The sequence below is a fragment of the Sinohyriopsis cumingii genome, chromosome 15, assembly GCF_028554795.1.
Source record: "Sinohyriopsis cumingii isolate HCF-2022 chromosome 15, ASM2855479v2, whole genome shotgun sequence".
NCBI lineage: Eukaryota > Metazoa > Mollusca > Bivalvia > Unionida > Unionidae > Sinohyriopsis > Sinohyriopsis cumingii.
The window spans coordinates 30,443,053-30,463,525 of record NC_142975.1 but is presented as its reverse complement, the minus strand read 5'-3'; the positions used below and the strand labels follow the sequence as shown (position 1 = coordinate 30,463,525).

At 35.9% G+C, this 20,473-nt stretch overlaps 1 protein-coding gene across 1 annotated transcript; it reads left to right on the top strand.

Annotated features, from left to right (window-relative positions):
* The first annotated feature begins 1,396 nt into the window (after positions 1-1,396).
* On the top strand, positions 1,397-19,101 carry LOC149781483 (oncoprotein-induced transcript 3 protein-like). The gene is made up of 6 exons (XM_089934757.1): positions 1,397-1,516; positions 4,625-4,828; positions 6,302-6,481; positions 10,378-10,455; positions 18,177-18,318; positions 18,933-19,101. The coding sequence occupies exons 1-6, from the start codon at positions 1,465-1,467 to the stop codon at positions 19,006-19,008; spliced, it is 732 nt and encodes a 243-aa protein (XP_089790883.1). The 5' UTR covers positions 1,397-1,464; the 3' UTR covers positions 19,009-19,101.
* The last annotated feature ends 1,372 nt before the right edge of the window (positions 19,102-20,473 follow it).

Below are 20,473 nucleotides of genomic sequence, written 5' to 3'. Positions count from 1 at the left end.
GCTTAGTGGGTTGAGTGGCAGACGCATGAGAGGTAGTCGATAAGTGCTGTTCCTCACGGCACATGTTTGAGTCCCCCAAGGAACGAATTATATCAATCTTTTGCCTATGTTGTTGGCATTATTCGTTTAGGGCTAATCAAGCTCTTAGTGTGTTTAAAAAAAACATTCATCAAAAAGAAAATCACAAGCACAAGACTCTCTCTTTCTCTCTCTCTCTCTCTCTCTCTCTCTCTCTCTCTCTCTCTGAATATAATTACGATTTAATTTTATTTTTGTGTACGTCAGCAAAGGTATAGTTTGTCACCTTAAACGAAGTAAAGGTGCTATTGTGGTATCAATCCAGATATATATATATATATATATATATATATATATATATATATATATATATATATATATATATATATATATATATATATATATATATCCAAAACAAACTCTTAACACAAAATCTACGAAATATTCTGGACTCCAACATGTTAGAATCAATCAATACGTGCAATATACAACAAGAGATATAACAATACTGTGTTGTGCAGAAATCATACCTGTTGTGCAGAAATCATACCTAATGACAATGATAAACGGATAAATGAGATCAATGTGTCAACTTGACTGGTGAAATATTTTCTTATGTCTACTGAAAAAAGTATATTTTCCTTTCTTTATGTAATTTTTTAAAGGCAAAACAAATAAAGTTGCATGGATATGCCATTCCGTGCCAATGCGATTCACATATCGATAAAAAGGAAGAAGTTACAAAACCTTTTGAATTATTTAGGACAGTGACTTTCTAATTTAGCACAAACATGTACTGCTTCATATTCCTTATTATTATTATTATTATTATTCAGGGTACGACCATGATGGTTCTTGCTGTAGCTGCGGCGACTAAACTGATAAAGACATAGAATCAGTTGTATCATTGCCAGGAAACAAAATTATAAAGTGTTTTTCTCATATAATATTATTTACAAATTAAATTGAAGCACTTAAAATAAAATTATAAAAATTGTACTTGACTGCTAAATTTCGTTGAATCAATTCAATTTTTATGTTTCTTTACTGGGTCGATAGGTTATGTTCCATACGCGTGTACTAAATTGTTGTACAGTAACTTTTCAAAAGTGGAGTGATAATCAAATAAGTACTTGACCTGCTTGGAATCTGGAAGCCGCAGTGTTACCAACTGGGGCAGCAGTTGATTTATAAAGCTTGTGATCAAAGAACTATTTATATCTGTCAATACTTTGTTTGATTACACTCTTTCAAAAATTACCTTTTGCGGGATTTTTATTTATTTCTATATTAATCTTTCAATCTAAGAGAAATGGTTTATGGTAGCTGATAAAATCAATTAATGGGTTAAATCGAACAGGTTTTAAGCATTCTCGCCTGGAAGACCATTCTCTGTGCAGCTTGCTAACACTTGTCAAAAAAGTTCTTAATGATATCAGTTCAACAATGTGGGGAGTAGTGGTCCCGTTTGTCTTTTTTGCAAGTTGTTTTTCAGCAGGTAAGTCTATCATTATGTTAGTGGCCTCCACAATTTTTGTTTTCCAGAAATGCATTTTTCAAGATATAGCGTCATATTTTCTCCTGATTGTATCATTGCAGATACTACATCCACTACGATTATTATTATTATTATTATTATTATTATTATTATTATTATTATCAGTAGTAGTAGTAGTTGTATCATCATTTATTGTGCAAGGATCAGTAAATGAGAATTCTTTAGTGCTTCCAACGTGACATTCACACTAATCTGGTAGTTTCGCCAATTGTGCGAAAAAAAATAAAGATTGCATTTTCATTTCAATCATTTCCAGATAGAAATAAATATCATTATTTATATGTCACTGATATTTACTTTACATGAATCAGTTATTTCTTAATGATAAAGTACTAGAAATACAAATCAGATATAAACACCGATAAAATGACGATGTTCGTTATATAGTGACCTATATTTTTGTATTTGTGTGTGTTTGTATGCGTTATTTATGTGTGGGGTGGGGTGAGTGTACGTTCACGGGAATTCAGGTGGCTCAGGTATAAGTTGAAAGAGGTCATGTTAGAGACTTCGTTGTTTTTAATTTTATCTTCTAATATTTCATCATAACGACGAATAATATGTAAACACATATATTAGACAAATATCCAGTATTATTTTAATTTCTTTTTCAAAATAGTTAATTTAATATACAGATGAAAGATAATGAGTTGAAACGTTATTTAAGAAAAGATGTTTAAGTTGCAATAATAATAATAATAATGATAATGTCTAACATGTTAAACTCAGAATTTAATCGAAATAAGCTGTGCAAAGAAAAAAATTCATTCGTTCCCTCAACAATTCTTGGTATGATTAAAATATAACTATGGTTAGTTATATGACATAGCCTTGCTAATAAGGGACATATTCTTTGCCAATGCGAGATTTAGACTTTGGTTTTGGTGTTAACAGAACATCAACACATATAAGGTTATATCGTGGCGCGGAAATTGTAGTAAAGTGGTTTGGTCAGAGGCAGAGGTCCACTCTCACTATATATATATATATATATATATATATATATATATATATATATATATATATATATATATATATATATATCCAAAATATCAGCTGTGCACTATCAGAAAAATCTAATGTAATACTTACACTGATAGAACAAAATATGCTCGATTATGCTTTCGTTCATGGAGATCATTTGTGAATCAGCAGAGACGATGAAATAGATTAAAATAATGACAGCAAAAGAAACAATGGATTTTCTGCCAACAAAAATAAAATAGCATGTATGATGCAGAGTGTAAAGCAACAAAATATTGCGCACTCGGCACGCTTAGAAACTTTAGAAATAATATTCTGGCAGATAACTTGGCTTTATTTAAACACTTTAGAAATATGTATATAAAAAAAAAAAAACACAACAAGGCAGAAACGCATCCTTTACAGAGAAAAGGAAAAGGCAAATCTTGAATAAGCACTTCCAGATAAAGACTTAAAACTCTTCTAAAGACTATAAAAATGTACAAGCAGAATAATTAACGTTAGCGGATGGCACCAGTAGTTTTCTGACTAATTTAATATACATTATGACGTGGACCACAATTTTAGATTAAACGAAACAACTAATATTCGCATTGAAATTCTGGAATAGCCTTTTACCAGTCCTCAGCAAAGTATTGAAAATCTGGATTAGTCGTTTACCAGTCCTCGGCAAAATATTGAAAATTTGGATTAGTCTTTTACCAGCCATCAGCAAAATATTTACCTCAATTTTAAATGAGAAGAATAGATAACTGGATCAAAGAAAATGATATTTTAGATGAAGAGCCAGCTGGTTTAAGAAGTGGACAATCCACTGTAGATAATAAATTTACCCTAAGCACATTGATACGCAAATAATATTCCAGGAAACAAAGAGGTAGGTTTTGTCGATGCTATATAGATTATCTGAACTCTTCGTACAGTGTTGGCATGATATGCATGTTCAGAAATGGAAGTTTTTCCATTATGACACATAATGGTAGGTATTAAAATATCCCCTATGTTAAATGATTGTGTCCTTTTCTTGCAAATACAGAATATGAGTTTTACTTTGCTTTCAAATGTTCCATGTATGATAATTTGAGAAAGGTCTATGTACCTTCCTACGTTCATTGTAATGCAAATAACATCAAGTTTTATAACTTTATCTAGAGAATCAATAATAAAATTAATATCTTACATAATTTTGCTATTTATCTAGCAAAATCTTTAAAAGTGAGAGAATCTTTGTGTCAATCATAGAATCATTATGTGTTTTGGTTGTACCACCATTTTAATACATGCATGTAAGTTGGACCGATATCATATTTTACAGATAAAGATTATTATTATTATTATTATTATTATTATTATTATTATTATTATTAAACATTTTAACCTACCCCAGTACATTCATATTAGACATGTTTACCTGTCAACTATTTCCCTTTCCATTTTTCCTTTCTTAAGGAAAACTTTGATGGATTTTAAAAAGTAATTGCAAAGGCAAGAAAGACTATGCCTTTAATAAAATTTGGAAATAAAAAATAGTTCCACTACATTGATATGTTATAGTGTCAAAAAGTAATTGTTGTAGGTTAATGAATTTTGGAAATAAAAAATATTTCCACTACATTGATATGTTGCAGTGGCAAAAAGTAAATATTGTAGGTTAATGAATTTTGGAAATAAAAAATAGTTCTTCTACATTGGTATGTTGTAGTATCAAAAAGTAAATGTTGTAGGTTAATGAATTTTGGAAATAAAAAATAGTTCCACTATATTTATATGCTGTAGTGTAAAAAGTAAATGTTGTGGGTTAATGAAAATTGATTTTCCTACTGTAAATAAAAACTAGTTTTGTGTGTACTGCATGACATTTAAATTATTTTAACGATAACTTTGGTAAGTCTTAAAGCAAACAAATACACGAATCCGCCCAGTCTGCTGTTAGTCGAGGCTGTTCTTCGAGACTGTCTCTTTTTATACATTGCACTTCACAATCCGTACCGCTTAATGCAGTATGAACAAGTGGTAGGGATGTAATTGGTTGAATACAAATTATTTCAAAGGAGTTACTTTTAGGGTTTTCTGAACCCGATCCTTGCATTCCGATAAATCATTGGGTACTACCAATTGACGGCAGCCGTAACTCGAACTGCAAGAAGCAAAGTCCGAAATGCGACCACTATCTGGACTCGGGTTGGTACAGAACCCCTAATGCTACCATCGCCACAAAGTGTCCAGCTTTACTACAGTGCGGCTTCACATACCCAGTTTGGATGGACGGTAAGATTTCAATGATTTTAAGTTTCAAGATTTTCAATTATTTCCATTTTAGGATGGACAATTACATTAGGTCATCAATATAACACTTGTTCATTCATTTAAATATCAAAAGAAGATGTAAGAGAAATAAGCGTTTATATCCTTTGTTGGCGTTCTTTTACTTTTTATCTATCGAGAATATGTGCACAGTCATGCATATATGCTTATAATGAAATATGTAGGGTAAGCGCCATTTGTATTTACGTTTCCATTTTATAGATTTATTAGATTTTTGTAATTACTTGTTTCTTTTTGGGAAGTCGTATTTACATTTCCATTTTATAGATTTATTAGATTTTTGTAATTACTTGTTTGTTTTTGGGAAGTCGGTGATGGGGAAATATTTCTTAGCCCGAGTAATTAGCCAATTGCTAGGGGCAAGCACCATCGAAAGCCGTATTGATGAAGTTTCATGATTTCATGGTTTAGTCTCATATTTGAGTTCAGGTCAGAGCCGGATAAGTGGGCATGGAAACAAGTAGTTCCTATTAAAATCTAATTGTGTTGATTGGTAGTGTATTTCCACGTGAACTAATTGTGATAGGGACTGATATTTTGTGCAATGGAATAATTGGGAAGGGATTTTTCCCTTATCTTGAGACGCCGTTTATTGTTGCTATGACGGTAAATAACGTGGAGTGATACAGGTGAAGTCAGTTTTATCGTGATTCGATTGACATTGGGAAAGAGTAAAACAATAATTCCCTGTATCTGGTGTTTGAGTTGTGATTTGCATTGTATGGTATTTAAGTACCGGCACAACGTTAGAGAAATCTAACAAGGAGAATCCGTGCAGTTGAGAGGCTGCCGTGTAATTGAGAAGTTGTGATGCGGGTGTGAAGTTGGGATATGTTATCGTCGTTCATTGATTGGGTGAAAATTATTTATACTCTTGGCGCGTTAATAGAACTTTTAGTTCACAACGGTGGTTGTCCAGAAGTCATTGGAAATAAGGGAGGAAAATGTGACTTCTAGCAGAATTCATGCTAGTATTGGTTTCCCTTGCTAGATAGAACCCTTTGGCATATTATTTTTTAAAAATATAATTGTAGTATACAACAATTAACGTTGCTTGGCAAAAGAGAACGGTGTTTTTTTTAAAAAAATTAATTTTACAACGTTAATAATTAACGTTTGTGTTTTTTACAATGAGAATCAACAATTTCTCTCTTCCGATTTTTTAAAAGTTAATTTATACTTCTACATGCATCTACTGAATTTAATTTACTAGACACTGCAACAATGTTTGCTAGTATTATAATTATACGGAAGAATCTGCGTTGTAAAGGAGATACTTCTAAAGATGAATGGTAAATGATGTAAGGAACTATGATTTACTTTAAGACCCTCTTCTTACCAGACGAATTTAATTAATGTATGAAAGATAGATGACAATATCTTGAGAAAAGAAAATTATGAAGGTCTCTTTTTAAGGAACACATCCTAACGAAACAGAGGGAATTGTAAACAGGACAGGGTGCATGGTGATGGGCTCAAACCCGGGGGAGTGCTGCTCGGCAAAAACTGCCAATACCATACGATTGAAGAACTGTTCTTCCTTCTTTGTCTACTTTTTAGAGAAAAGACCCGGATGTGACGAGGGATACTGCTTTGGTAACATATCACTTAATCCATGACGTATTTCTTTGACAATCTAGTTTTTTAAAAAAAAAAACTTTACATAAATCATGCTACTGTCCTCAGTTATATTGTCGATGGGACATGTGAATTATTATCGTTCGCCCGTTAGCCCGTTATGAGTCCGTCTGCATTTATCTGCGTACATTTATGAAGACTCTAACATCCAGTTTTAATTTCTGGCAGCCCAATTCTAATGTGGCTAATAATCGATGAAAAGACATTTGTTAAGAGCGTTTCCTAAAGTAAATTCCTTTGATCGACTTCCAAAAAGGGATTGGACACGATCTAGCTAACAAAAAGAGATTGGAAACGATCTATCTAACTTTTGATCCTTTTGCAATCAACAATATATTTCTTTTTGTACAACTCTACCTTTGGTCTCAAAGCCTGCAATAGACAGCTGATTTTTACCACACTGTACATTGTATATCGCGTAGCCATATGTCGAATCTGTTTGGCTGAAACGTATTGATAAGCCATTTCAAACTGACTCAGAACAAAACTTTAATACGGCTTTGTATTTATTTCATAACCCATTTCTAAGCCTTTTAAAAATTGTTAAATTTAGAGTATCAATGAAATTCGAAACGAATTGGGATTTATAAAAGAAAGAACCTGTTTAATCTTACAGGGCTGAGCTTGCGTTTGATATTTAGGTTAAATCCATGTTTCTGTATCCGACACACAGGCTGGAACTACTTTGGTGTCTTCTCTGAGGATAACATTTAAAAATACGGACTCAGACCGAAATTGAGAAGAATTACATATTTCTTACAATGTTGTTAAACCTTTTTCATCAAACATGTATATTTCCAATTCATGAGCTTTTCACGTAGAATAAAATTGTCAAGAAAATTGTTTACATTTTCTAGTGTAAAATGTATCCAGATATTTATTTTAAAAATCTAGTCAAGTTAAAAAGAGATTACCAAACACAAGCGTAAATTGACACCATAAATCACAGTGTACCAATATGTTTTTGTAATTAAAACATAAAATTGAAGTTTGAACAGTATTGTAATTTAATGAGCTTTCTGTACAATTAAATTTATTTAAGTGCAATTGTCACGTGTATTCAGTAGTAGTATGTAGCAAAAGGTTCACGTGCAGTCCAAAACCTATTTCCTATTTGTTAAATAACGAAAAATGAACTCACTTGTGACTGCAATTTTAATAAATCAATATGTCCCATTCAAACGTTTTCTAAACAGTCCATAGCTAAGGAGTAAATCGCCACCTCAGAGATGCAGACAGACCGATGACTGAAAAGCATAGCATATATTTTGGCCTTAGGAAGCCACGGTTACGCACGTCTAATGGGGTTAATGAGTGGGGTGTGCATTATCTTTCATAAACTGCCTTACTGCAGTTTTCTTTTTAAAAGGATTCATGAATAAAGATGGAGAAAAAGAATTTGTGGAAACATGGGGATATTTAATAGATAAAAACTACATGAGTACTTTGTACCGAGTCGTGGGAAACAACTTGTTTGATAGGAATAAACGTATCGGCCTTACAGTCCATGTATTCCTACGCCATATCAAGCTTGTTATTATTGTCTCAGAACAAACACCTTACGTAGGATATTATACATATAAAATCAGACATTGCATCGTTTTGATTTGTGGACATTCAAGAATTTATTTTTTGTGCTTGCATGATGTCAAGCACCAGTGGCGGAACAAGAAATATCGTACGTGAGGGGGTAGGATGAACAACAATTGTAGGCGAAAGGTCAGTGGGACAGAACCTTGGTTCATGATGCAAAGACTGCTTTTAAGCTTTTTCCTGGTATAATTGTTACCATCCAACTGTAAAAAAAAAAAAATTACTCTAGGAAACGTTAAGACTTATTAGAACTCATTTTTACGGGGAGTAGAGAGGAAAGGTGCCCTTACGCATGGTGAGGTTTCTAAAATGACATTTCAGGTCAGTTTAATCATAGTTCAATAATCTGTGTACATTTTAGATTTATCTCATTTATTTGGCTACGAATAGGCATTTCAACGGTTAGTGAACACTTTGCATTTATATGTTTAACTTGATTTCGCTAAATTAACTTTTAAAGCTCAATTTTTCCAAGACTTCGAATTATTTCAAAGATTTGGGAAAACTATACTTTTTCAGTGTTATTGTACTTGATGGTCTTTGTAACCTTTTTAAAATGATCATATATATATATATATATATATATATATATATATATATATATATATATATATATATATATATATATATATATATATATATATATATATAGTCCCCCATCTTAAAAAGCCACCCCTATTGCGGCAGGGGAGTGGCCTTATTATGAGGATGGCCTTTCTAGAGGGGATGACAAATGCGAATAGTAAATACATATGAAGAAAGTCACAACTATATTTAATTCTAAAACAAATGTTTAACAACTTCATTATTAATAATAGCTTATTCTCTACTAAGGACAGAACACTTAATATTGTGTCGGACTTGAAATCTGTGCAACAATTGTTTACTTGCGGTAAAGTCGTCATATCCCATTTCAACTGACAAAATTGTTGCTTTTTCTTGGATCATTTGACCGGTGAGTGGAATTTTCGTAACGCTCAGTGCAAAACCATTCAAAAACATTGTCATTCAAATCAGTATACAAACATCTCTTGGCTCTAACAATCTTCCTTTCTCTATCCATTCCACTTTCACATTTCCGCAGACTTGTTTCCTTATCTTTCACAATATTGTTTATCTGAGTCTTTCCGATATCAAATTTTTCTGCAAGGAACCTCGAACTCTCCCCTTTTTCAGTCAGCTGAATTTCTCTCCCTTTCTCTTCTAAACTGAGAATTCTTCTTTTCCTCGATGACATGTTGGTCTTTTTACAGTAAGTTATTTCAATGTTGCCAACTACAATACTGGTACAACAAATTTTTTTTATGCATTTAAAGAAATTGCAATGTGTTTTTAAACGAAGTGATCTTGTCACGTGATTCGTTAGTCGCAGTCTGGTATCCTATTGTTTTTATACATTTCTTTACACTAAGTGAGTGAAGTCAAAACGGCTTCGATATGTACCATTAACATCATGCAGATTTGACCTTGCGTCCGTTAGGATTTGTAATTTTGACAATTTTTGTCATTAGTAATAGCCACTAATTATCAAAGTGAACAAGCTCAACATCTTACTAAGGGAAGCCATAGAGGTTTTCGAACCTTTTCCTGCTGACTTGTGTATTGTACATCGATACTGCCACTTCTCAGCTGTTACTCCGTTCAGTAATTGTAATCTTAACAATTATCAGAGTGACTAAACCGGACATCTCATGATAACACAGCAGTAAGGCTAATTGGATTACATGTACTTACCCTTTGTATGGATTAGAATTTGACTCTTTCTCGGCTTTGTGGAATAAATGTGGCTTCTCTTAAGGCGTAAATGATATAATATTTACCTTAGTGGTACATGTACTTTACTCAACACTTATTTCAGTAACGAAAACCTGATATCGGGAAACAGAAATCGGACCACTTAACACATGTTATGAATAAAATACAGGTTCTGGATACATTTTAAAATAAAACGCGGCCGCTTGAGGGGTACATTTTATATTATTGCACTAATATGCTGGCCGCTGGTCGCGTTAGCTGGGTGGCCTTTCGTGAGGTGTACTTTTGAACATACACTTAACTTGTCGGTGCTAACGGATTCTGGCCGTAAGAAACTGGTGGCCGCTGATCAGGGGGACCGATTAAGAGGGGGACTACAGTGTGTGTGTGTGTGATAGTGCATCTAATCATTGAAATATACCTAACTACAGGAAAATCACGATTATACTATGTAGAATTTCTTCAAGATAATCATTTGCCTTTAAATTGTTCCATTCTTTTACAAGACTCTAACTTGCCATGTCCAACAACTACGTCTACAATGTCAACGGTGAAGATAACAAGTTCTTTGCTGAGCACAAATGGTGAGAAATATCCTTTAAACTATCTCTCTCTCTTTCTGTCTGTCTGTCTGTCTGTCTCTCTCTCTCTCTCTCTCTCTCTCTCTCTCTCTCTCTGTGAATTAACACTTGATATCCAACACTACAAAACTAGTTTCTGTATAGCCTATGTACATTCGACTCTCACTGGTGTTTGCCGAAGGCACTTACAGAACAGAAGCATAGAAGACGAACAAGCATTAAGCACAAAAGATTGTAGCTATCATGGAAATATTGTTCGAAAATTGTAGATATCGCAAGTTACTCGTTTAGACCCACATGGAAAAAGAATCGCTTTTTATGACTACAGCATAGAATCAAGTACTATAAAGAATCTTTGCGACGTCCGACATAAGTTATCCTTGAAAATACATCTTTTCCCATCTGAACGCTTGTGCGAATACAATATGTCCGATTTATTGACATAATGTAATGATACCAGACAGCTGGGGTGGGGTGGGGGAGCTAGCGTAATGAATTTTAAGGGGGCACAGTAGTCCCTGGATATTAAGTGGAGTGAGAGCCTCCAACACCTTTAAAACAAGGTTCGTCTAAGTCTTCTAGCCGAATAACAAACAATCCATTTTTAACGGTACAAGGCAATATCACACTATCACTTATGAAAAACCACTAATGAAGAGTCCAAAGGGCAGCGATAGAGCCTTAGAACAGCAACAGGCCGTTCAGGTTCAGTGATTACAAAAAGAGCAAAATGCCTGTAATTAATGAATGATGATCTCACCCGCCATCAACTCGATAAGTGTATGTTGCACGACTTTGATGAAGCAATGCAATGTTGCTGCTTGGTCATTGGTAAAAGAGTCGATCCACATACGTTAAGACCAAAAGAAAGCGAATTGGTCTTAGTCGTTCTTATAATGGCTATTACATCTGTTGTTGCCCGCACGTTCGCCAAGTAAGGTTTCTAAAGCATCAGTGTTTGCTTAATTTTTAGCTTCCTTTTTGTGTCCGAGATAGTTGCACAATGATGGTCATGTACAGAAAATCACAGTCCTTAAATGCTTCAAGTGAAAGTGGACCGCAATTTTATAAGCGCGTTACGGATATTTTATAGACCACTCCTACTGCTGAATAATTGCGATCGCTTAGTTGCAATAACATACATAAGCATAAAAAGATCTAGTGGCGAGGAATTAGCTGAAAAAAGTCGGCCATCTGGCAGATCAAGCTTTCATTCCCAAACGTCAAAGAGTTAAATGAGATAGACGTGGCAGATTTGCGCTTTCATCCCCACCATACAGCTGGCTGTAGAGGCTTATAGGTACGCGCTGACCGTGATCGACGTTGCCAGTTTCTATAAAGAGGTCAAACCGTTAACTTCAAGGAGGTCTCAGGGGTCGTAGATCTCTTGATCTGCATTGACAGGCAGAACCCGCAAACATGGCCAAACTGCTCGATGTGGACCCCTGCGCCGTGTCGAACATTTGGCCAAGCACGTCGTGCACCTGAGACTTGGTAAAGCTAGTATCTACCGGATGAAGAGCATTGCAAGCGGTTTAACCACATGCTGGTGTAATGACTCTTTGGCCATTTATACGCCCAGTTTATTAGACTCCCTTCAGGAGAACGTTCTACTAAGTGGGTCAAGTGACTGATGGCAGAAGCGTCGGCCTAGAACGGCAAAGGGTATCCGCTAACGGGCAAGAAACCTTTTGACTTCATTAAAGCTGCTTTAGCAAAGGCGTGGAGTGCGGCAACATAAGTGCCATTTTGCCTGTATGAATAGCGAACGTCTTCAAGTGCCGTAGAGCGCTACAGTTATGAGCCTATATAAATAGAGAGTGGGCAAAATCGGGCGACAAGATATGTGTGATCCTTGGAGGATTACGGTTTAGAGCGGGCGATGGCAAAGGCCAGTGGGGTTGGGTTTTAGAACTAGCTATAAAGCGTTTTATGCCTCCAGACACACAGCTACCTTCGGAGGATATTCTCGTTCGCTGTACACTTCTACACGATCATGGATAGACTCTTCACTAAGTAGGCTGTCGTCGAGCTTGTTGCTAAGGGCGCTGCGCGACGTTTTTGGTTGGTGTTTATATGTCCCTGGCTGATGTAATTCCAGATAACACAAAACAGCTGGGTACCTTTGGGAAGTATATGCATAGAGCATCTCTTTATTGAAAACGGTGCATTGGTTCTCGTGTTGCTCCTGAAGATTGAAAAGGACATTTATTTTCGACTAATTTCGTTGATTGTTTTGTCCTGTTTTATACGCACTGAGCATCACTAGGAATGCTAGGTGCATACACTCATTTGTTAGTGTTGCGTTGGCTAACTCTGACGATGGTGGCGATACTCTTGAAAAGTGATCCGTGTTCTATACTTAGGTTAAGCGAGATTGCTCCATTGCATTCAGTCGTCCCAAATCCGAACCTTTTTAACATTGATTTTCTAAATGCGATGCTCTGCATCGTATTTGCATAGCCAAAGCGTTAGTCGTTAATCTGGATGGCGTTTCGGCCACAGCGAGGAAAATCTCCACAGCATCGTCCTAAATATATTTTTTTCAGGAGTTCACGAGGTAGTATAGCAGGGGACTTGCAAACTTACTGCTCCAGTATTCGAAAAGGAGCTTTTCAATTCGGTCACGAACTGTTGTTCGCGGTGTCACACTCAAGTCTTTTTGGTTCTACTGCTCTAACAAATGATCCCAGCCGAGACTTGCTGACAAGACCTTGCCAATGAGTTGGCACTGAACTTTATCAGAAACGAGTGCATTCAGAATATTGTCCTTGGTTCAGACGTTGGCTGTTATTTTGTCATAGTAGTAATCCTGTAACCACTCGTTCTGTCTCACGTTAACAATCAGTTATGGGTTAACCTTGATCACCGCAGTATATGAACTAGCAGATTCTCTATTCTATGTATTCTAGAAGGCCCTGGTGGTGGGTAGTGAGAAAGCAAACTTTATTCCAGATGATATTGCGAGGGATTCTATTATGGCCTATCCGTTCCAAAGTCCAATAGTTTCGACAAATCTAGAGAAAGAAGCTACATCTTGTATACACATGAACGCCGCTTTCCGCCTCAGTGCTTCTTTAAAAAATGTGTCGGTGTGAAGACGACATGGTATTACAAAAATTTTGCATAGACTAGGATGCTGCCAGATACATGTGTATACCGCGATTGACTATCATCGTCATGTCCGGAAACTGTTCAGCGTGCTCCACATATGTAGTAGAATACTGAAGCCAGGATGACAGTCAGATGGGTCAGCAACACGGAGTGGTTTGCAACATCTGTTGAAGACCACTCATCACTCAATGACGAAATAGCTGTCATATCATCTGACAACCGACCTAACCAGATTGGATGTCTCGAATCCAAGTAGACTGCTGGTTGTGAAGTGATGTCCATGTACAGTGGAAGTTTGTCATTGGCATTAACCTTAGCCATCAGTTTTATGGTTGTTTTCTGGAGACGGAGATGTGGAGAAGGGATGTTGCTGAGTACCGGAAGTCATGGTAAAGGAGTAGGACGTACTGTTTCAGAGATTATGATCATTGCTGTGTTTCTTATGGGGCGATCGAGCTCAGACAGGAGCGCAATACTCGGCTGTCGAATATCAGAGGATCAGTGCTGATATCTTGAGCACTAGCGACCCAGGTTGAACCAGCCAGTTTGCGGAGTAGGTTATTTCAAATGCTTCATTTGCTGAAGTTTTCTTCAGGTGGTTGTAGAATATCAGTGATCTGTCGAACGTGACAAAAAGGTATGTTGTTATCGGGTCGTGTTTAATGTGCTGCCTGTTGAGGAGGATGCAAAGTTCATGGTTCTCAATTACATTGTTATGGTGGAAAACGCTGGATACTGTCTTTGTTGTGCTTGGCTATAATCGCTTTTTTTAAAAAAAAGAAATCCGTCATTTCCTTCAGGTTCTTGTTCAGTACCTCTTCATGCTCAGTAAACGAGCGCCTTTGGGTCCCGATAAATATGTCATCTGCGTACATGATCTTGCGCGACTGTGTTTCAGAGAAGTTATTGATATAAACATTGAACATGCTTGGCGAAAGAACAGATCCCTGTGGGAGTCCATTAGTCTGACGTTTCCAAGAGCTGCATGTTTCTCGGATGTGCACTCTGAAGCGCCTATCGCGAAGGGACAGTTCAATAAGTCTCAAATATCCACCTCAGCAATTCTCTGGAAACTTTCAGCAACAACCCTGCATGCTAGACCGTGTGATATGCCACTGTTAGATGAAGGAAATCAACTCAAGTTTTAAGTTTCCTCTGGAAAACCTGTTTATAACAAATGTAGTGACAGCAAAGACTTCATTGCAAGTGCTGATGCCCTGTCGGAGGCCTGCCTGGCCAACAGTTATGGTGTTCTCTATGTCTGGACCATTTCTTTAGAAAATGAGACGCTCCAGTACCTTTAAACAGACTGAAAGGAAAGAGATTGGCTGATAACCACTTGCACCCCGATGAAGACGGGGAACACTTGTTAGAGTGGGAAATGAACAATGACCTTCTTTTGACCAACGACTCCAAACAATGAGGAGCCAGTCATTCTGCAAGACGGCAAAAGGACTACTCACAGGACAGCTTCTGGTTCATCCTCAGCCAGTAAGCCTAACAATTCTAGACGACTTCCCACAGTCAGAACAGACCGATAGTTATCCATATTGGACTTCAACTGCCGACCATACATAGCCATCGTAATAGATAAGGACGTATCCAGTGAGCAGTTTTGTTTGGCGCTTCAACATAAGCAGCACCATTAGATAGCTCACCTGGGTCAGTTATCGCCGGAGGTCATACGCGCTTGCCATCGGTTTTTTAGCACTAGATAACTTATACAATTTTCGAGTAGAACTTGACCCTTCTATTGGGTAGCCATACTTTCTCAGCGTTTTGTAACGTCACCCTCTTAGTAAGAGGGGTGGTTAATTGGGGTTGGCTGGGGTTATCCAGAGGATGACCTCCATCGATATTATAGTCCGGCGGGAGTTAAAGAAGAATGGAATTTCAACAGAGAACTGAGCGAGAATACTGGGAAGAAATAAACAATACGAGCCCTCTTTTTACAAGAAAATAACAAATTTAATCAGAACAAATTAATAACGACAATTCCAATTCAAGTTAGATTATACAAGTAGAATTTAACAGGTATGTCCAATTTGGATTTATTACGTCATCATAACGAGAGGTGAAAAGAGTGCAATGTCCACGAGCGACTGCATCACCTTCATTCATTTTGACCGTATATCAACGCCTCCTTGTTCATCCTTCCTAAACTCTATGTTCTGCCCTTCATGGTCTTCCTGGTCTTTTTATTCTGACCTCGTCCTTCTTTCTTTCTTTTCCCCGTACCCCTGTCTTCGGACTGTCTCGTCTTCCTCTCAGAAACTGTTCGTTGTTGCTGTTTCTTTCATGACTTGTGCGACCTAGTACTAAACATGCCTTTCTTTTTACACGACGACCACCTTGTCCCCTCCTTGTTTCCGAGGAAAGCACTAACCACTTTTATGCTTTCACCGGAGTCGACTACGTTTCCTCTTCAAGGAAATTTTCAGACTAAAGAATTTCGACTAGGGTCATAACTTTAAAGTCAAATTGCACTAAAGTGTACGCCCTAATTTATTCTATCCAATCGTAGGCGGTGGTCCCTAATCTTTCCCAAAGAAATAACTCCTTTCATCAGGTTTAGACAGGGTAGAGTCTGTGTACGACAGCGCGTGACACTTTCCCTTTGAAAATATAAGTTGACATAGGTTCCTACCAAGCGGTTAAGGTTGGTAGCTGTTATGTTTACTTTCTAAGGACCGTGTTAAGATACCCCGGTCAATTTCACTGGGTCGGAATGCTGTCGCTTTAAACTTACATTTACATGGGGGGGGGGGGGATTGAACGGAGAAAGGTCGAAGTGACCCTTCACAAAGACTTTCTGGCTTAAATGCGAGAAGACTTTAATTGCTCAATGCATTCAACTTTTAAATTTTCTGTAATTCAAAATTCGACACTTCACACGTTTCATAGACAATAATGACTGGTCGGCAGTCCATGTTCTATCATATACTATAACAACACAACAGGGACACATCCTTGTTTGTAAAATTACTTGATAAAACCACGCAGAAATTACAGTGTGGCATGTATCGCAAATGTTCAGCTCTTGACTTGTGTAAAGCCCGTGAATTTGGGGGTAATGTCGGTTTGTCAGACCTTTATGTCAATTATGACAATGTCGTGAACGTGATAGACTCCGGGACTTTGACGCCGAATACTGGCCGATGTGGGTTTCTAATTATTGCGTTCTTTGACTACAACTATAATACGATTTCAGATTATCAATTAGATAACACTTCTAGTATCAACTGAGGTACTTTTGAGATCTTCGCTAATTTAATATGATACAGTCATATTTAACTCAAATCTCTGCGAGATATTTCTATAGAATCTGAATTAATTTGTTTGTAATATGATGCTAAAATTAATTCTTTGTAACTTATTTCAAGTGATCCGCTCTCTCTCTCTCTCTCTCTCTCTCGTTCATTAAATAAACACCAGTAGTGTTATCTAATATCAATATCTCTATTTTCCCAAACAATTTGTCAAACAATATAATATCAGCCATTTTAAGACAATTATTCTCACAGATTTGCTTGACTTTAGCGCAACACAGTTAAAATAGTCCCAAATTGCCAACTACATTTCTTCCCTTGACTAATGTTGACTGCTTATGTTTGACCTGTGTAACATAAGACCATCAACGTTTAATGATTTTAATGAAGTGAAAGATCTTTACGTGCCGTATTAGGTCCAAGCATATGCTCGAGAACAAGAAGAAAAAAAAAATATTTTTTGTTTTTCTTAACTTCTGAAGGACTAAAGACCCAGAAAATATGAATAGACGGTTGAAAATGGGGGTGGGCAAGGTAGTTTCACCAAGGTTTTAAAATAATGCACACTATCAATATCGGTGCAATCATATTTCATGTGATGAAATTATCACATATCATTTCGAAACGATAAGAAGGGAATATATTGTATAACAGTCACACAACAGTTTTAAAAATAATACGCGGTAACAAAATGAGTAAAGGGGCATCTTTTCCATTTACATCTCTGATCACATCGGTTTGTCTTCCAGAGGTTTTGTTTAAAATGCAGAAAAATATAGTTCTTTTTTGACGTACTTAATTTCTCTTTATCACTAGCGATAGTTGGAAAATACACCCCACGCCGATACTGCGCTGACGCAATGTATGGTATCAACGTTACTGTTCCTAGCAATAAAAGTCATTCAGATAGTTTAATGCCTCCCCATTTTTTGTTTGATTGCTAATGACTAAATAGCAGATTGCCTAAATGTTCCTTTTGTTTTAATCTTTTGTGAATTAGTGACGCTCAGCGATAGGTTTTGTTCATCGTTTCACGGCTTCGTCGCTTCCCCACTTAAACTACAATAAGTAATGACTGGTTCAACTTTCGTGAGGCAAACAACAGTTTTTCACTAAATAATTTGTGAATTATCCAACATGTTTTATGTTATAGAAACAACATACTTTTTGATACTGTCAAGTACTGAAGATAGAAACATTAGTGAATCGAAAGTAGTAATTATGTTTTCATCGTTCATAGAAAAGTTATAAACACATTCGTTTAGGTGAGTCGATAGATATCTAACTCATCAAACGCAAATAAGAATGTGCTATAATATGAAATTATGTAATATCTTGCAGCCAAAGCGCCATCCCAAGAACATGCAGAAAATAAGGATTCCCCGAGCGACCTGCGGTCTAGCGAGATAGTCGCCATCGCTATAGGAATATCAGTTTTTCTGGCGTTTGTAACAGTCGGCGTATTTGGAATAATCTATATAAAGTATGCACATATTACACACAAAAAAATCCGAAAACTTTCCATACCTTGCTACATACTCATTCATGTAAATGTTAGAAAAAAATAACACATTATTTTCCCTCTATTCGAAGAGGGATAGATAATTAAAATTAGAAAAAGAAACAGAAATCAACGACATGAACAGATGGAAAGGATAGTGTGTTCTAAGGTCTGATTGAATAATCGATATAGCCATATGAATAGCACACACACACACACACACACACACACACACACACACACATATATATATATATATATATATATATATATATATATATATATATATATATATATATATATATATATATATATATATATATATATATATATATATATATATATATATTATACTACTAATAATAATAGGCAATTACGTAATATTTTGAATGTTTAACACCAGTAAGCCAGAGTAAACTGTCCCAAGTTAGGAAAGTAAGCAGTAACAATTTGCACTCCATTCCATGATAACGATCGATTCAAGTATGTATACATGACACGTGTACATGAATGCTGGTATACGTGCATTAAACAGAGATACGTATGTTATATTCTTAGCATACTAATTTATTCCTTTCATTTTTTTTCTGTTGTAGGTCCCAAAAAGTGCAACCTCAGAAAACTCTGAGCACAGTTGTGGTAGCAGATGAGACAAAGAAAACTATTCATTAGAAATTAATCATATTACCTTGAATCGCTGGTTGTCTTTATGTAGTTTAATGCATGGACAAATTCATATAATGCAAGATAGAATGAGTATCCAGATTAATATTAATTGTCTCTAATGCATTCTATCTACTGTAATTTTAAATGACTAATAAAATGTCGTTTTGTTCCATAAGTATTAATGTTAATTGAATCTCAGTTAAAAATACCAACCCTGGTGCTTTATTATGCAACGAATTTCGTTGTAAACCCAACTACACCATCACATGATTTTGTTTGGTGAATGCTTCAATAAATAAACATGTTCCGTTATGAACGTGCGTGCTAACAAATCCGATATCTTGAAACCCTTTCTGAATAATATTAAAACTTTAATCTTTCACATTCTGTACAGGAGGTTGTGGTCCTATGCATCTAGTGTTAAACAAACGTTGTATAAAAATTATTTTCCTCAGGCAAACTACTTGAGACTGCTGAAACTTTCGTCGTCACGAGCAAGAAATAAAAATCCCAGATTGCGCATTTAAGTACAGAACCTTTGAATACTGGCATCTTCTTTATGTCACAAACTGTGCATAGGATTACATTGGCAATGTTCCTATTATTGATCATGCATTAAAAGTAATTAGCGACGAAAATCAAATAATATGAATAAGAAGGTTAAAGATTACAATGCTAAACAAGCTGCATGCTGTACTTTTAAAGGGGCTGTCAATTTTACTTTGCTTTCATTTTCTGGTTGATTCGAAATATCGAGAAATTCTGAATTTAAGCTTGTGTTCAATCCAATAATGCTAAACATCCCATTTAAAGACGGCCAAAATTCGAGTTCGACTTACGTAGGGCTTAAATTCTTGTCTAAAATAGAACTTGGCTGCGCTAATACGATCGCGTGACAAATTAGTAAAATGTGGCGTCAAAGGTGCAAATATGGGTGTTGATGCTATCACATTAATTTGTGTTATAATAAAAGACCATGTAATGATGCCGCCGACTGAATGAAATAGTGTTAATACACAATAATGTAATCTCTTTGAAGTAAAGCCGTCGAAATTATGCAGTTTTAGAGCAGTGGTTAAAGCTAGTAATTTGTTGTGTAATGGGATAATGGAAGTCATCTCAAAGTGTTAGTGGTTGCAAGTTTTCGTTATAACCCACCTCACCTCTCTCTCTCTCTCTCTCTCTCTCTCTCTCTCTCTCTCTTAAAATAATAAAGGGACGAGCCCTCTATATGTTTATTTATTTAGTAAACACACATACTCATCTCTAATTCGCCCATAATACAGGTTTAATGTTAATAAGTGAAGTTGTATAGAAGTTTTGTCATTCGTAATTGAGACAGATAAATCCACAGACATAGATGCACAAAGTAATTCCATACACCCCCAACTTACTGGCATGATATTATAAATGGAAATATTTTGAACAGGTCTTAACAATTGATTTCTTTTCAAATACGAAGGGAATTATA